The following is a 15,891-nucleotide window of genomic DNA, read 5'->3' as shown; positions in this document are numbered from 1 at the left end:
TTTCTCTCCATCACAAACTGCTCCAGCTCCTTTCCAGCTCCCCTCATGGCTGCCCCAGGCACAGAGCATTCCCGCCTGTCCTCAAGCTCCTTCCTTCTCCGAATTCACCGGTTCTGTCAGGGTCAGTCCCCGTGCTCAGCTCTGATCTGCACTCCTCACCCACTGCTTTAACTACACCTCCCAAAGGTCAACCACAGCAACCCACGGGAGAAGCCAGTCTCCCGTTTCCGTGCTGAGATCAGAGAACCAGGGAAGCTGGAAAAGCACTCTAAGGTCATCGAGTTCTACCATTCCCCCAGCACTGCTGAGGCCACCACTGGCCCCTGTCCCCAAGTGCCACATCCACAGGTTTTTAAACCCCTCCTGGGCCAGTGACTCCACCTCTGCCTTGGGCAGCCTCTTCAATGCCTGACCACCCTTTCCATTAAGGAATTTTCCCAATATCCACCCTGAGCCTCCCCTGGCCCAGCCTGAGGCCGTTCCCTCTCCTCCTGTCCCTGTTCCCTGCGAGCAGAGCCCGACCCCCCCGGCTGCCCCCTCCTGTCAGGGACTTGTGCAGAGCCACAAGGTCCCCCCTGAGCCTCCTTTGCTCCAGGCTGAGCCCCTTTCCCAGCCCCCTCAGCCACTCCTCATCAGACTCCTGCTCAAGGCCCTTAACTTAAGAGAAAAAAAATCCAAACAAATCCCTCATTATTAGTAAACCCAAAGAAAGAACCCAACGCCTCCCCCGCGCGGTGTCTGCGCCATTGCATAATGGGAAACCCTCGAACCTAAAATATCCGCGCTCCTCTGGTTGCTGAAGCTGATGATCGACCATCTGGCTGCGATTTTCCAACGCTAATCTAACGAGGCAGACGCTGCTTTTGGGGTGAGCACAAGGACGAGAGCCCTCGAGGACTCCCCAGGAAGGTGTCGTGGTCGTGGCCGAGGCTGGGGGCGGTGAGGGGGCTCCACGTGAGCAGCAGCTTGTGAGAGCAGAGGGAGGCTCGGGCTGCTCCCCCATCACGGAGCTGGGATGTTTGGGGCACCTTTGGGGCACCTTTGGGAGCAGAGGACACATCAGATGGTCGGGAGGCACCTCTGCAGTGCGGAGTGATGGGGAAATGTGTCTCGAAGGGCGTGAACCATGGGGGGACATCCATGGATCCATGGAGTTATCTCCCAGGTGAGGGAAATAACACCCCAAGCCCAGTTTCACCACCATGGCCTGATTTTCCATGCAAATAACAGAACCTGAACTGAACTCTGACCACAAATCAGGACAATGGGTTTCCAGCTGGGAAACCCTCCCAAGGCTGGCACCTGCCTGGTGCAGAAGCTGCCCCTTGGCCACAGCACTGCAGTCACACACCCACACCTCGGGGAACGGGTGCTTCCTGCTCTGGGAATGATGCTGGAAGACAACGTGACTTCATCCAGCTGTGCCCACATCTGTTCCTGGTGCTAAACAGAGAAGAGAGGAGAGGAGAGGAGAGGAGAGGAGAGGAGAGGAGAGGAGAGGAGAGGAGAGGAGAGGAGAGGAGAGGAGAGGAGAGGAGAGGAGAGGAGAGGAGAGGAGAGGAGAGGAGAGGAGAGGAGAGGAGAGGAGAGGAGAGGAGAGGAGAGGAGAGGAGAGGAGAGGAGAGGAGAGGAGAGGAGAGGAGAGGAGAGGAGAGGAGAGGAGAGGAGAGGAGAGGAGAGGAGAGGAGAGGAGAGGAGAGGAGAGGAGAGGAGAGGAGAGGAGAGGAGAGGAGAGGAGAGGAGAGGAGAGGAGAGGAGAGGAGAGGAGAGGAGAGGAGAGGAGAGGAGAGGAGAGGAGAGGAGAGGAGAGGAGAGGAGAGGAGAGGAGAGGAGAGGAGAGGAGAGGAGAGGAGAGGAGAGGAGAGGAGAGGAGAGGAGAGGAGAGGAGAGGAGAGGAGAGGAGAGGAGAGGAGAGGAGAGGAGAGGAGAGGAGAGGAGAGGAGAGGAGAGGAGAGGAGAGGAGAGGAGAGGAGAGGAGAGGAGAGGAGAGGAGAGGAGAGGAGAGGAGAGGAGAGGAGAGGAGAGTCCTAGCACCCAAAGGCATCTCCAAGTTGAGGCCTTTATTTGATACATGGAAAATTCAGGGAAAATGATGGGTTTGTCACCATGGAGAAACTCAGCAGGAGGAGTTTGCACACCTCAGGTGGAAGCAGATCCCAGCTCTGTCTCGCCCACGATGGGAATTTTGCTATTTAGGCTCCAGATGGAAACAAGAAACAAACCCGTGCATGGAAAAGAGGCCGTTTGGGGAAGGAGGTTCGTGGCTCCACACACCTTGCATGGACACTCCACAGGGCATTCCAGAGACCTGGCATGGGGGGAAGGAGAGAGTCAGAGCACCCAGCTGCCAAGGCTCTGCCAAGCACAGAGACTCCACAGTGGAGGAGACTCCACCTCTGGGTGGACCAGCAGGAGCCAGGCAGGCTGTATGGGAATGGATTAGAAAGAAGGGTCACAGGAGCTTTAGCAAGGGCTTGTGGCAGCCTGGCAAACCCAACAGGTCTTGGTGACTGCAGTGACCTCCCAGGCTTCTCCCTGCTGGTTGTGCTGCTGAGCAATTCGGGCTGATCAGAGAATCACAGAAGGTTAAGACCATCTGAGAGCCCATCTCATTCCAGCCCCCTGCCATGGGCAGGGACACCTTCCACCAGACCAGGCTGCTCAGAGCTCCATCCAACCTGGCCTTGGACACCTCCAGGGATGAGGCAGCCACAGCTGCTCTGCACAGCCTCACCACCCCAGCAATAAAACCCTTCTTTCTTAAATATAATCTAAATCGACCCTCCTTCAAAATAAAACCAGCACCCCTCGTCCTGTCACAACAGGCACCACTGAAGAGTTTGTCCCCACCCTCTTATCCCCTTAAGTACTGAAAGTTCTGTGATAATGCACCCAGAGTTACCCAGGGCTCAAAGAATTTGCTGGGAAACGCTGGGATTGTGTGGATTTTAGATAAAAGATACCAGAGCTGAAACCTTTTGCTGACCAGTTTGAGTGACCACTGACCTGATTTCTACCAGCAGAGAGGATGCCTCCATAGCAGAGAATAAGGACTCGAGCAGAAACTCAGGCTTCCCAAGGCTGCCCACAAAACAGACTCAGGTCAACCCCCAAATCACTTTTAAAAATCCTTAGAGGCTTAAGGAGCTCAGGGGCAGCCACCCCGGGCCCAGGATGGGAGCACTGGGGATGGAGTGTCCCCCCAAGGGCACTGAACACCCAGTGTCAGGGGAAGGAGAAAAGGAAAGAGGAGCTGAGCCCTGAGGTCAGCTCAGCGACTGAAGAGCAGGCAGGAACAGCCCCACGGCCCCAGGGACACCAGCCAGATCCCAGCGGGAATGCGATGGAGCCGGACACAGGCTGGGGACAATGGGGCAGCTCAGCGGTCAAAGCGCAGTCACACCAGCGCCTGTGAGGGGCCGTGGGCTGGAGACGGTGAGAGCCAGCCCAGGGGACGGCGAGGATTTGCACGGGCCGATGGCCCGGGAGCAGGACTGAGGCTTTGCTGAGCTTTAACTCCGGCTCCGCCGCCGCCAGCTCCGGAGGGAGGGCGCGAACATCCCGGGGAAAACGGGGGAACCCCAATTCCCGGCGTGAGTTACGGCTGGACTGAGCAACAGCAATTCCCAGTGCCCTTTAAGGAGCGACCTCCTGCTGCCAGGCGCTGCCCGCATCCCTCGTAGGGCTTTTCCAGCTCCCAGCCCGTGTCAGCCCAGCTCGCCTTTAACCCCCGCGGCGCCGGGGCCGATTGCTCCGGCGGGAGCGGCGCAGGAGCCGTCGCGGTTCAAATCCAGGTCAGCGCAGCTCCGCGGAGTCCCAGTGGGCCCTGGGATCCCTGGGATCACCCTGGCAGCGCAGTCAGCCGAGCTCCCGCTCCCACCGGGGCAGCCCCGCAGCGCCCGGCGCTGGCCCTGCCCGTGCCCCAGCCCCGGGCCCGGCCAAAGGCAGAGCCGGGGAGCAGAGGTTGCCGAGTTAAACTGGCAGCTGACAAAGGGAAGGTTTGTTTTCCCATTTCCTGAGTTTTTCTTCCCAGTCCTTGAGAATTTAAATTCCCGACTAGAATGAGCAGTTTGTTAAATCAGGTTTGAGGTCTCCCGAGGTCCTGGCTCTCCTCTCTGGGATGTCGGCGGTGCCACAGCCGCCAGGTCAGAGAAGTTTATGTAACTCTCTCCTCACTCTGCTCTGGCTGTGACACTTTCTCTGGGATCTCCTTTCTTCACAAGGATCCCCTTCCCTCACTGGATATAAAAATACTCAAAATGACTAAATACTAAATTTGAGCACTGCAGAGCATCCCAATGCACTGTTTTGTTCATAACCCAGCAGGCTCCTTATGCTGCTCCATCCAGCTGGTCAGCAAGGGGAGGAGAGAGGGGAAAAGAAACCAGATTTCAGAGCCAACAATTAAACCAGGATTTCATTTCAAAGAATCACAGAATCATTAAGGCTGGAAAAGATGTCTGAGGCCATCAAGTCCAACCTTGGACCCTTGTCACCCAGAGCAGAGCACTGAGTGCCACATCCAGCCATTAAATCACACCCTCCTGAGCTCATCCCCTCCTAGCCATGGATTGTCCCCCCTCCTCTGTGCACAGGGGCCAAATCCCCAGGGACAGTGTGACCTCTTGGATGCACTGCCAGGGGAAACTCTGGGGCACCTTAGAAATGCAGGGTGAGCCAAAGGATGAGGCTCTCCCTCTTTTTCTCTCTCACCACAAACTTCTGTGCTTTAGGGTGAGGTGGTTATTTCACACCTGCAGAGCACCGTGTTCCCAGCCTGCCCAGCAGCATCCAGGTGCTCCTGGCAGCAAGAACCTGCACCAGGCAGGGGGACACCGCCCAGCATCACTGCACTGGCCTCACCCTCTGCTCCTCTCTCTGTACCCCTCTCCCTGCATTTCACTCAATAAACTCACTTTCTCTGTGATACCATCGCACCTGCGTTTGTAGTACAGAAGGTTCTTGCCCCTGCCAGGCCCCTGTCCCTGTGTGTCCCCTGGCACCTGCCCAGCCCCACTCCCAAACTCCTCACTCACACCAATTCTTACCTGCAGCAGCAGCAGCACGTCTGGTCACCATCTTTTCCTGACACTGGAAGGGTCCCAAACCTCCCATTAACTCACTTGAAGGCAGCAGCACCTGCAGGAGAGCTGGAGATTGTTGTATTATGTATATTATATAGATATAAGATATATAAGACCATAAAAATCAGACTGGTTTGGGTTGAAAAGACCTTTTTAAAGAACATCCAGTGCCACTCCCTGCCATGGGCAGGGACACCTTCCACTATCCCAGGTGGCTTCAAGCCCCATCCAACCTGGCCTTGGACACTTCCAGTGATCCAGGGGCAGCCCCAGCTTCTCTGGGCACCCTGTTCCAGGGCCTCCCCACCCTCACAGGGAACAATTCCTTCCCAATATCCCACCTAACCCTGCCCTCTGGCAGTGGGAAGCCATTCCCCCTTGCCCTGGCACTCCAGGCCCTTCTCACAAAGGCACTGGTGTGTTACCAAAGCTGTTTTCAGTACAGAACAGGCTTTTCTAAAGTTTGCTGATCGTGGTTTTTCAGGTGATTTCGATTTTATGGAAAAAGTTATGAAAAGCCTGGCAAATATTCATAAATGGGAGTATTGATTTTCTAGGGATAAGAAATACTAGGAGGGGAAGAAAAAGAAGTAGCTCCCTTCAATCCTTATCTGTCTTTAAACGAGGGCAAGACAAGAGCTGAGGAGCTGCCCTGGTGCTTCCCAACACTCCCAGCAGAGCTAAACCACACCACTGCTTGTTGGCTGGCTGAAGGAATCCCATTCATCAGCAGGGCCTGGGATCCTGACTGCCATGGGAACCCTGAGAGGAACCTCCTGGCCAAGCACATTCCAGACAACCCCCAGGTGTGCATCGCTTCACCCCGGAGCCTCAGCCTGTGCGGGGGCTCCAGTGGAAAAGTGGGTTCCCAGCTCCTGTTCTGCTCCTGCTTGGCCACACTCACCCCACAGAGGGAATCCAGGCCTTGGGGCGGCCCCAGTCACAGCTCAGGCACGGGAGGAGGGCTCAGTGTGACCATCCCAGGCCCGTGGTTCCGCTCCTGGGATCCACATCCTCTGCCAAAGAGTCACCGGAACATCCTGTTCAATAAAAATAAAAGGGAGGAGGACAGCAAACCCTGGCCTGCACAGAAATGGCTCCCAAGTCCTGAAGAGCACTGATCAGATGCCTTTAAATCCTCCTTCCAAGGCATTTTCCCCAGCCATCAATGTGGAATTTACACAACAGTGATAATGTCACGCTGCAGAAAACAAAATGTCATTTCCCGAGCAATGATGAACTGGTATTTGGAGCCTCCTCTGATACAGAGAAAACGAATGGCAATTTCCCTGGGAGCAGAAGCCCCCGAGCTCCTTCCCCTGCTGCTGCAGAGGGTGGATTATGCCGAGTTCTGGCATTAACAGAACATCATTTCACTCATGCAAACGGATCCATCCTTCAGGAACTGTTCCATGGTAGCTGAGCTGAGCACGTCCCATTCACAGGGATCAGGCACTGAGCACGTCTCAATGAACGGCTCCTTTGGATGGAACCTCACAGCAGCAAATTGTGTGCCTGGGACCAGGAATTCCTGAATTATTAACAAACCAAGAGACAGGAATGTAACACATTTCCATACAAGCTGCTACCAAACCGTAGCTAACTACAGGTAGGAACACTTAACATTAACAATCTTTAACACCCAACCTCTGCCTCCAAAAGGAAAATCACTCTGCAGCGAGGATCCCATTTATACTGGCAGTACCCTTATCCTCACTCACAGCCAAGGAAAAGGAGGTGGAGCTGTCAGCAGGCACCACAGAGCCTCCGCTGGGATCACGTCTAGACGTGTGGTGCTGGGAGAGGTCCTCAGGCACCCGAGGCATCCGCCCGGGGCTGGCAGATGTGACAGGGGACCCCTGGGAGCTGCTTTGCTCCCTCTCTGCTCCCTCCTGGAGCGGCAGCTGGAGGCCACACAAACACCCAGGGGCACCTCCGGCAGCTCCGCGCATCTGCCCGGGGCGGCGGAGCCGAGCCCGCGGGGGCTGAGCGTGATCCCAGCTTTGACCTCTGGGTCTTCTCCTCCCGAGCACAGGATCAAACACAACCAGCACAGGATGGGCTTCTAGCAGACCCTTGTGTCACAAGGGCAGAGCACTGGGGCCATACCCACTTTTCCAAGCAGTGGTTAAAAGCATTTCAGACCTTCTCACTGTGACTTTGCTGTTCAGCAGAGGCTTCTGTGCCTAAAACCAGCAGAGCACGGGCTGAGCTGGGGGCCTGTGGCTGCCTGCAGGGACCCAGGGGTAACCACATGCATAAAGATTGCAGGGGGTTAAGGGTCTGGGAGCAGCAGGAGCCCAGATCCTGGTGATCCCTGCCATGGAACCTGTGCTGATGCATCAGGAGCCCTGGCCCCAGCTATCCCTGCGCTGACTGGAACCTGTGGCGTGGCTCAGGCTGGTGCGACCCTTCCCAGGCATGGAGCAGGCAAAGGCATTCCCTGTCCCGTGCTCTTCTCCTGGGCTGTGGAGACTGTGGGCTGCTCGGGTGCCCTGGCAGTGGAGAAAAGGAAAGTTGTTAGCGCTGGAGCTGGCCCGGGTGACCGGAGCCCTCCTGCCCCGCCAGCCCGGAGCAGGGCAGCACCGCGGCCGCGTTCCTCACTCCGGACAAACAGCCCTTGTTCCAAGCCCCCGGAACAGAACCCCGCTCTCTCCCAGCTCCCTGCCAGCTGCACGCAGGACAAACACTCCACGCCTCCTTCCGCAGCCCGAGGTCAGGCTGGCAGCGAGGGGACAGCAGGGACACTCACCGGAGCCACCCTGTGCCAGCCGCGGACACCCGGCCGTGCCCTGTGACAGCGCCCGGACCGCGGCTCAACTGGGGCAGCAAATCCTGCACAGTTCACCGGGCACTGCCCGCCTGCTCATCCGTATGCATTAATGCAGATTTCCCTCTTTTGCACCCTTTCCAAGGCCTGACTTCCCAACTCGGTGGGTTTTCCCTTCTTTAAGGCGATTGTTCTCGTCCCTGCAGAGCAATTCCCACGCAAGGCACAGGTAGTTCCGAGCCAACTCTTTATTGACCTCAACAAGGTCACATGTATAAAAATTCCAAACTGTGGCTCTAAGACAAATCAGTAAATATCCCTCTCCCTCCCTCCCTCCCATATCCTATTGCTGGAAAAAATAAGCCATCTCGCTCAGACTGGAGTAATCCACTGGATTTAATACATTTTTCTTTTCCAAACCCAGAGAATGTCACCACAAATCCAAACTCCACCCAGCATTTTTTGTCCTGAAGTCTCTCCTGGACGTTTATTTCAGAATGGTCTACATTAAGCCAAAGCAAGAGCATTTTAAAGCAATGCAGGTATTGTTTCTTCAAAAGGAAAAATGAAGTCTGAGACTCCGAAACCAACCAGAGCCAGAACAGAGCTGGGACAGACCCCACGATCAGCAACACACACTCAGCTTCAACCCAAATGTGCACTCTATACACAATGAAAGTGAAAATAAAAAGCAGTAACAGAAACAGCTCCATTACTTGGGATTTTCAGAATGAATCCAGTGCTGGGATTGGAATATTGTGGGCACTCTGCTCACTAACAGGGATGTACTGGGTGGGCAGAAGCCCACGGGACTGCTCTGAGGCAGCACCTTCACACAGATCATTAACTGGGAAATAACACAAAACCAGGGAGCAGCAGGTGGGAGCCTGGTTTAAGTCATTAATAGGAATTTGCTATAGCTTGGGAAGAGAGCAGTGAGGAGAAGGATTTTCCCTGCTCTCACTGGGGAAAGGCTGTTCCCAAAGCACCACACGGGGTTAAATGTCACCCATTTGGGACACTGTACAGCTGGGGGTGACGAGTGGACTGTGGCCACCAGCCCTGTTTATCTCCAGGCTCCAAATGTCCCTCCCTCATCCTTTCAGACATTTTCCACCCAGCTTCCCAACCACACTCACAGCTCGCCCTGGCAGAGCCTCTGCCCATCACTGTGACTTTCTTCAGGCCACTGTTTAATTAGAGGAGCACTGCTAATGAAGTGCCGCAGACCACACAGCCAGTCCCAGCTCACCGGGCCATCCCTGCCCACATCCACTTGCTGCCCACGTCCTGGGTCACTTACACTTCCTTAGAGACACCACCCTGGCACTTCTCCCCTGCTCCCCAGAGCAGCCAGGGGTCAGTGCCAAAGGCCAGGGGAGCAATTCCCTTCCCAGAGTCTCCACAGCTCCAGAGGGGCTCACTCGGGGGCTGTGCTGGCTCTGGGCACAGCAGGGGCTCTCCAGGTTGCTCAGGAATAGTCTGGACCCACGCCTGGCCTGCCTGGTATCCCAGAGGGAAAACAGACCAAAACAACACCACCAATCTGCAGGAAGTGCTTGGGCAGAGGGGAACAGCAAGGACATGCTCACATCCCCTTGGAGAGACTGCATCTGGATGTTCTGAGGGATGGGAATAGGGCAGGGAATTATTTGCGTCCTCCATGCAGCCTCACTCCTCATCCCCCACTCCTTCCAGGCTGCCCACAGCAGCTGTGGCTGCCTCATCCCTGGCAGTGTCCAAGGCCAGGCTGGATGGGGCTTGGAGCACCCTGGGATAGTGGAAGGTGTCTTTGCCCACGGCAGGGCATGGAATGAGATGAACTTTAAGGTCCCTTCCCACCCAAATCATTCTGGGATTCCACGATCCTATGAATCCTGCTCCTGACCCAGCTCTGATGAGGGACTGAGGTAGCCTCAAAAGAGAACAGTCCTGCTTGAAACAGGCTCCCAAAATATATTAAAATGCATGGAAGCCAGAGAAAAAAAAAAAAAAAAGGGAGCAGAGCAAGGTCCCGAATCCATTATAAATAGCAGCAGAAAGCAGAGACATTTATCAGCGTCTCTCCAAGACGAGCCGGCTCCTCGCCAGAAAGACAGAGCCAAAGGCATCAGTCCCTCACTCCCCTTCTGCTAATTGTAAATTCAAGTTTAATGCCAAACCCACAGAATGCCAGATCGGACTGGTCTCTCAAGCAGAAAGCTAAATTATACATATTGCTGTGTCTGAACTGAATTCCTCGGACAGAACGGAAGGAAGAGGGGTCTGGACTAAGGCAGAATCATTGATATTCAGAGAGGGCTCTGTGACTCCCACAGACAGCTCGTGTGTGCGGGCTGCTGGGAGAGGGAGGGGATTCCACAGAGCTACCACGACTCCATCTGACCCGATTAGTTTGGGAAGGACAGGAATCCTCCCCAAAAGGTACCACTGCCTGCCCCTGGGCGCAGGGTGTTACACAACAGGAGGCCTCACAAACTTCTCCTCCCATCGCTGTCACAGAAACACGCAGAGTTACCGAATCCAGTCATTTCTATTTCGTTTTTTCCGGATTTTTTGCAGGAGTTTGAGGTGTCTCCTCCCTCCTGCTGCACAAGGTGTGTGAGGAGCCCTGAGCCCTCTCTGCCCCACAGCTGGCACTCCTGCTCCCAACACACACACACACACACACATTTTTCCTGTAAGTCATTTTCCATAGAGGAAAGAGCCTGTAGGACACAGGAGCTTATGGGATGACACTTCCAGTTTGCGAGCAGCACATTAATTTAGTGAAGGACAGAGTCAGGAGCACCATTAACAGAGGTTTCCCAAATCTTTTCTTGCTCGTGATTTGCACCCATGAGCTGCCCAGAGAGCGGAGACTCCACTTCTGCACGTTCAAGGCACTTTGGAAACGCAGCATAGAAAAGTTTTATAAAAAGTTTTACTTGGAAAACAAGGAAGAACAATGACATAACTGCAGACAACAATAATAAAATTAACAAAATGCTAATGGCTACCCATTGCTTTGTCCTTGTTGATATAAAAAGTGTAACATCAGATCCAGTGTACAAATACAAAAAAAATTGTGCATAATAAATGTACTATAATACTGTACATACAGCATAAACCGTTCAATGAGAATGAATTAAATATACCTATTTGTCTCCTGACTTGGAAGACAAAAGAATAAAGTTCTATAGTCCTAGAGTCAGTGTATAAACCCTTCCCAGGGGCTGAATCACGAGCCAACGGTATCCCTGAAAATAAGCAGAGTCAAATATTCCCTTAATGGAAGCCATTATTCATGGGACTGCTGGTTATGATAAACTAGGAGGAAAAAACCACAACATATCAACCGAGCCAACGTTAAATCCAGACCGAGTTCTTCCCATCTCCTGACTTGCTACTGGCACTGCTTTTGTTCGAGCCCGCTTTGGATTTCTTCCCTCTGGAACTGCTGGGGTTGTTTTGGTTGTTGTACGCCTGGATGGCGAGGTCCAGGCGGTCCTGAGCCACTTTGATTTCCCTCTGCAGGATCTCCAGGTCGGCGGGAATGTTCCCTTCGTTGCTGCCATACTGCTGTTCCTGAGCTATGTTGGCTTTGTTCTGCTTGTAGGCCATCTTGGCGTTGGAGAGCTCCGTGCACTGCATCTGCTCCGGCTTCAGCGCGATGTTGTAGCCCGGGGGAGCCGACGGCGTGTTCCAGGTAAAGGGGTAGTTAAAGGTCCCAGAGTCAACCAGCTCCTTCTTCTTGGCATTCAACGTGTCCCGGATGGTGCCAAACCCCAAGTGGAGCATCTCCCAGACATTCAGGAGCAGACACATGCAGCTCACCCCGTACATTATCAGCAGGAAAATGGTCTTTTCGGTTGGCCTGGAAATGAAACAATCGACGTTGTGCGGGCAGGGCTTCCTGCTGCACACAAACACGGGGCTCACCTGGAAGCCATACAGGAAATACTGCCCCACCAGGAAGCCAACCTCAAACAAGGCCCTGGCCAGGAGCTGCAGGACATAAATCCTCATGAGCCCATCCTCCCGGATCTGCCGCCGGCCATCGTGCTTGGCTTTGGCAGGGCTCTGCTTCTCTTTACTCTCCCGGACACTCTCCACCTCTATCTCCGGGTACATCATCGGGTCCTCCTCGTGGTCACCCTCAGCTTCCTCCAAGCCCCGGTGCTGCTTCCAGCGGATGGGCAAGCTCCTCCTCCTGGCTCTCCTGCTGGCTTCGCTGTGCTCCACCATCCGGGCGATTTTATGGATGGCGTAACCTAAATACAGCACCGATGGAGTGGCCACGAGAATGATCTGGAACACCCAGAACCTGACGTGCGAGAGAGGGGCGAAGGAGTCGTAGCAGACGTTCTCGCAGCCAGGCTGCTCCGTGTTGCACACAAACTTGCTTTGTTCGTCATAATAAATGGATTCTCCTCCCACAGCAATTAGGACAATCCGAAACACAATCAACACTGTCAGCCAGATTTTGCCAACAAAGGTTGAGTGGTTCTGTATCTCCTCTAACAGGCGGGTCAGAAAACTCCAACTCATGGTGGTCAAATGAGTTTATCTAAAAAACAAACAGAACCCCCAAACATTTATGAGTTTATCAGCCTGAGCCTAAACAGTGCAAACTCAACCAAGAGAGTCCAAAAACTCCAGACTTTTACACCCAACACCCATCCATGTTTGTGACCATCACCTGCTATCGGGATCCAGCTGCCAGAATTTGCTTGAAGATCCTACGTCTCCTCCGCAGGCTTTTGAGGAATTTGCTGTAAGAAAAAGCAGCAGTTCAGTGTCATTTCATTAAAAAATGTGCTCCCAAAGCTACTCCCCAGCCCAAGAGAGAGACACGGCTGCTCTGGATGTCACAGGTTGATAAAAACATTTAGAGCAGAGGCTGAAGACTCCAAAATGCAGTGGATGGGAAGACAAATGCCCATGAGATTTTTGGGTGCTGTCGGCCATGTTCCACCACTGATAAGGGGATTTATTTTAACTTGTTACAGCTGGGGCTGGTGATCATGGTCTAAGCCACAACCCACGGAGACACTTGTCTCCAAGGGCAGTACCAGCTGTCCTCATTCAGGAGGGGGTGGCCCAGCCCACCTGTGATGCAAAGGCAGGACAGCCTGGTGGCCTGAGCAGTGTCACCCTGCAGGGCCAGCCTAGGGACAGGGCTGGGCCAAGGAACTTCTATCTATGCTCGAACTATCCTGTGGATGGATGTGGGTTCAGTCCCTCTGGGAGGCTGAAAAGCTTCCTGCCAGGTTCAGAAAATATTTCAGTGTGGATTTTGTAGTGAAAACCTGATTAGAAAGAGTTACCCTAAAACTTTTATAAGAGCTACTCCACAGAAGCGAGTGGTGGGTGGGTGAGGGGAGAGGGGACAGTGCTGGCAGGAGCCGAGCGAGCGCCGGAACTGCCGGGCCTGGCCGTGCTCCCGAGCAGGCCTGGCACAGTGTCCTCGTTGCCAGAGGCAACTCTGCCAAATTCCAATGGCTGCAGATTCCAGGTTGCCCAGAGCAGCTGTGGCTGCCCCTGGATCCCTGGAAGTGTCCAAGGCCAGGTAGAACAGGGCTTGAAGCAACCTGGGATAGTGGAAGGTGTTCCCTGCCCATGGCAGGGGGTGGGAATGGATGGGCTGCAAGGTCCCTTCCACCCCAAACCATTCCATGACTCCAGGATAAATTTGCAATCCCAACAGTAAAAATCCCATCCTTGGAAACTCCCGTCTGACAACACTTTGAACAAAACCCAGCAACACTGCAGGGCCTCCTGGAGCCCCAACGAGTGAAACTCATAAAACACAGGAAGAACTGTTGGACACTGTTAGAGCAACAGGGGATGAAGCTTCTTTCAGACCTTTGATGATGTCAAATATCAGTTTGTTAAAGATTATTAAAAGACATTATTACATCAGAACAACATTTGGTGACAGATCCTGAAGCCAGAACTGGACAAATCTCCAGCACTCTGATCTTAAAAGGGATTTATTCTTAACCTGAAGAAATTCCAGAAGACTGGAAGAAAACTAGTACTTAGAACTATTCAACTTCTTCCACATAACTACAGAGTTGTTTACAGGTAAAATAATGAAATGTGAGGAGATGCAAGCAATGCAGAATTAAAGGATATCAATGTAATCTCCCTCTGGTGGAATTCAGCGTTTCACTGAAAAGCCAAGAGCAGGGACATGGTGTGGACGGGCTGTGCAGGACATTTGATTTACCACTTCATGACAGTGGGAGAAAAAAAATAGCACAGGGGAGTACTAAAGAAGGCCATATTATGTGGATCAGAAGTAACACAAGTCTTGACAAATGATTCCCACATTAGATCCAAGATCAGTTCCGTAATTACAGCAGTTCTGAAAATCCCTGGCAGCCAGGCTGGATCTTCCCAAGATCAGCTGGGGAGTGGCTGCTGACAAAAGGGGCACACGGGACTCGAGTTTGCAGGCTGAGAACTGGAGATGAGAGCTACCAGTGGTACAGGAAAACACGGATTGCTGGGGAGGCTGAGGCCCCTGGAATAGCCCCACTGCCTGAACCACACTCAGAGCAGCTCAGGAGCAGCAGAGCAGGGTTTTGTAACAGAGGGAGAGGTTGCTGTGGGGGTCGGTTAACAGGGAAGGGAGGGAGGCTCCTGAAGGATCAGGGTCTTGAGGAGAGCGGCTGATACAGTGCAGGTGATGGATGTGACCCCTGGCTGTGTCACCTGCAATCAGGAGCCAGGAGGGTGATCTTACCTCCTTGTTAGCGAGACAGCCCTGGGCACCTGCGGCTGCATCCTTCAGCAGTTGCTCCAACATCAGAGAGTGGATACAGGAGGCTCAAAACCAGCTGAGGGACGGGGAAGATGCCTAAAGTGAGTGATTTAGAGAGATGGATTGGTTTAGCTGGGAAACATAGGAGGAAAATGAAAGTGAATCCCAACAGCAGCGAGGCAGGATCATGATGTGTCATCAAACTTACCAATTAGGACAAAAACCCCCAGCCTTCACTCAGGTGGGCAGGCCAGCTGCCACCTGCACTCAGCCCTGAAAAGGGACATGTTTAAATCACATGTGTTACATAGATAGCAGCTATTAGAGGTGCATGCAATCCTCCCAAGGCTTCCATCCAAGCTCCTCTTCAACACAACCCTGCTGCCATCGTTCCACAGAGCACTGGCTGAAATAACACGTGTTTAACAGGCAAAGAGAGCACAGGTTCCAGTCCCAGTGCAGCCCCTGCCTTCAGAAAGGCACCCAAGTGCAGCTCTGCCACCCGAGTTCTGGCAGTGGGATGAGACAGCGCCTCAGACAGCCCCACACGCAGCATTTCCCACTCAGATTCGGAGTCCAGATGAGTCTGGGGGTCCTGCATGTGCCTGGGAAGTCTCCAATGGGCAGCAAAGGCAGGTGAACCCCACATGTGGAACAGGAGGTTAACAGAGGGGAGGAGTCCCGATACCCCCTCCCACCACACTGCTCTGCCCATCTCATCACCCTGGGCACCGACAGGACAGGCATGTTCCCACTGACATGTCGTGATTCATCCACTAAAAAAGAGACAAAACCCAAAGGAGTTTAAGAAGGGGTTAATTCTTATTCCCTGAAAATGTCAGGGCCACACTTTTCACTGAAAGTAAACTACTAAGTAAATTTGAAATTAATTAAACACTGTTGCCAATGTAAATTTGGAGTAACAGCAGGAACCAGCCTTTAAATTTTCATATACTGTCACATTCCTCAGCAGTTAAGGACAGGGAAGTTTGAAATGAGTGCAGGTTTCAGTAAGAGAATCTTTACTTTTAGACAAGCTGCTACCTCCCATCTAAGAAATTTTTTCGAGGTACATGCCAGCTTTTCACAGTGCATTTTCTACCTGCAGACAGGTAGCAACAACAACACAGGAATCATTCCTGTGATTCCCAACCTGAATTCCACCAGTTATATCAATGCACAGAGTGCCAGACCCACGTACAGACGTGTGCTGGGGTTCCCACAGCCCTGGGATACAGGAGGATTTATCCAGCCTGTGGTTAACAACCAGGACCTGCCAATTAGTG

The 15,891-nt window shown here is 53.3% G+C and overlaps 1 protein-coding gene across 1 annotated transcript; it reads right to left on the bottom strand.

The window, feature by feature from the left end:
* Positions 1-10,976: 10,976 nt before the first annotated feature.
* On the bottom strand, positions 10,977-12,566 carry GJC1 (gap junction protein gamma 1). Its single transcript, XM_082297472.1, has 2 exons — positions 12,536-12,566; positions 10,977-12,403 (listed from the first exon to the last, which is right to left on the bottom strand). Exon 2 carries the CDS (start codon positions 12,382-12,384, stop codon positions 11,203-11,205), a length of 1,182 nt encoding a protein of 393 aa, XP_082153598.1. The 5' UTR covers positions 12,385-12,403; positions 12,536-12,566; the 3' UTR covers positions 10,977-11,202.
* Between the last annotated feature and the right edge of the window lie 3,325 nt (positions 12,567-15,891).

Source organism: Coloeus monedula (assembly GCF_965178545.1).
Source record: "Coloeus monedula genome assembly, chromosome: 26".
Classification (NCBI taxonomy): domain Eukaryota; kingdom Metazoa; phylum Chordata; class Aves; order Passeriformes; family Corvidae; genus Coloeus; species Coloeus monedula.
This window is presented reverse-complemented; position numbering and strand designations above follow the sequence as displayed.

Bases quoted from the DNA above. Each gene is read 5' to 3' on its own strand.
- GJC1 (XM_082297472.1), bottom strand. From the start codon at position 12,384: ATGAGTTGGAGTTTTCTGACCCGCCTGTTAGAGGAGATACAGAACCAC.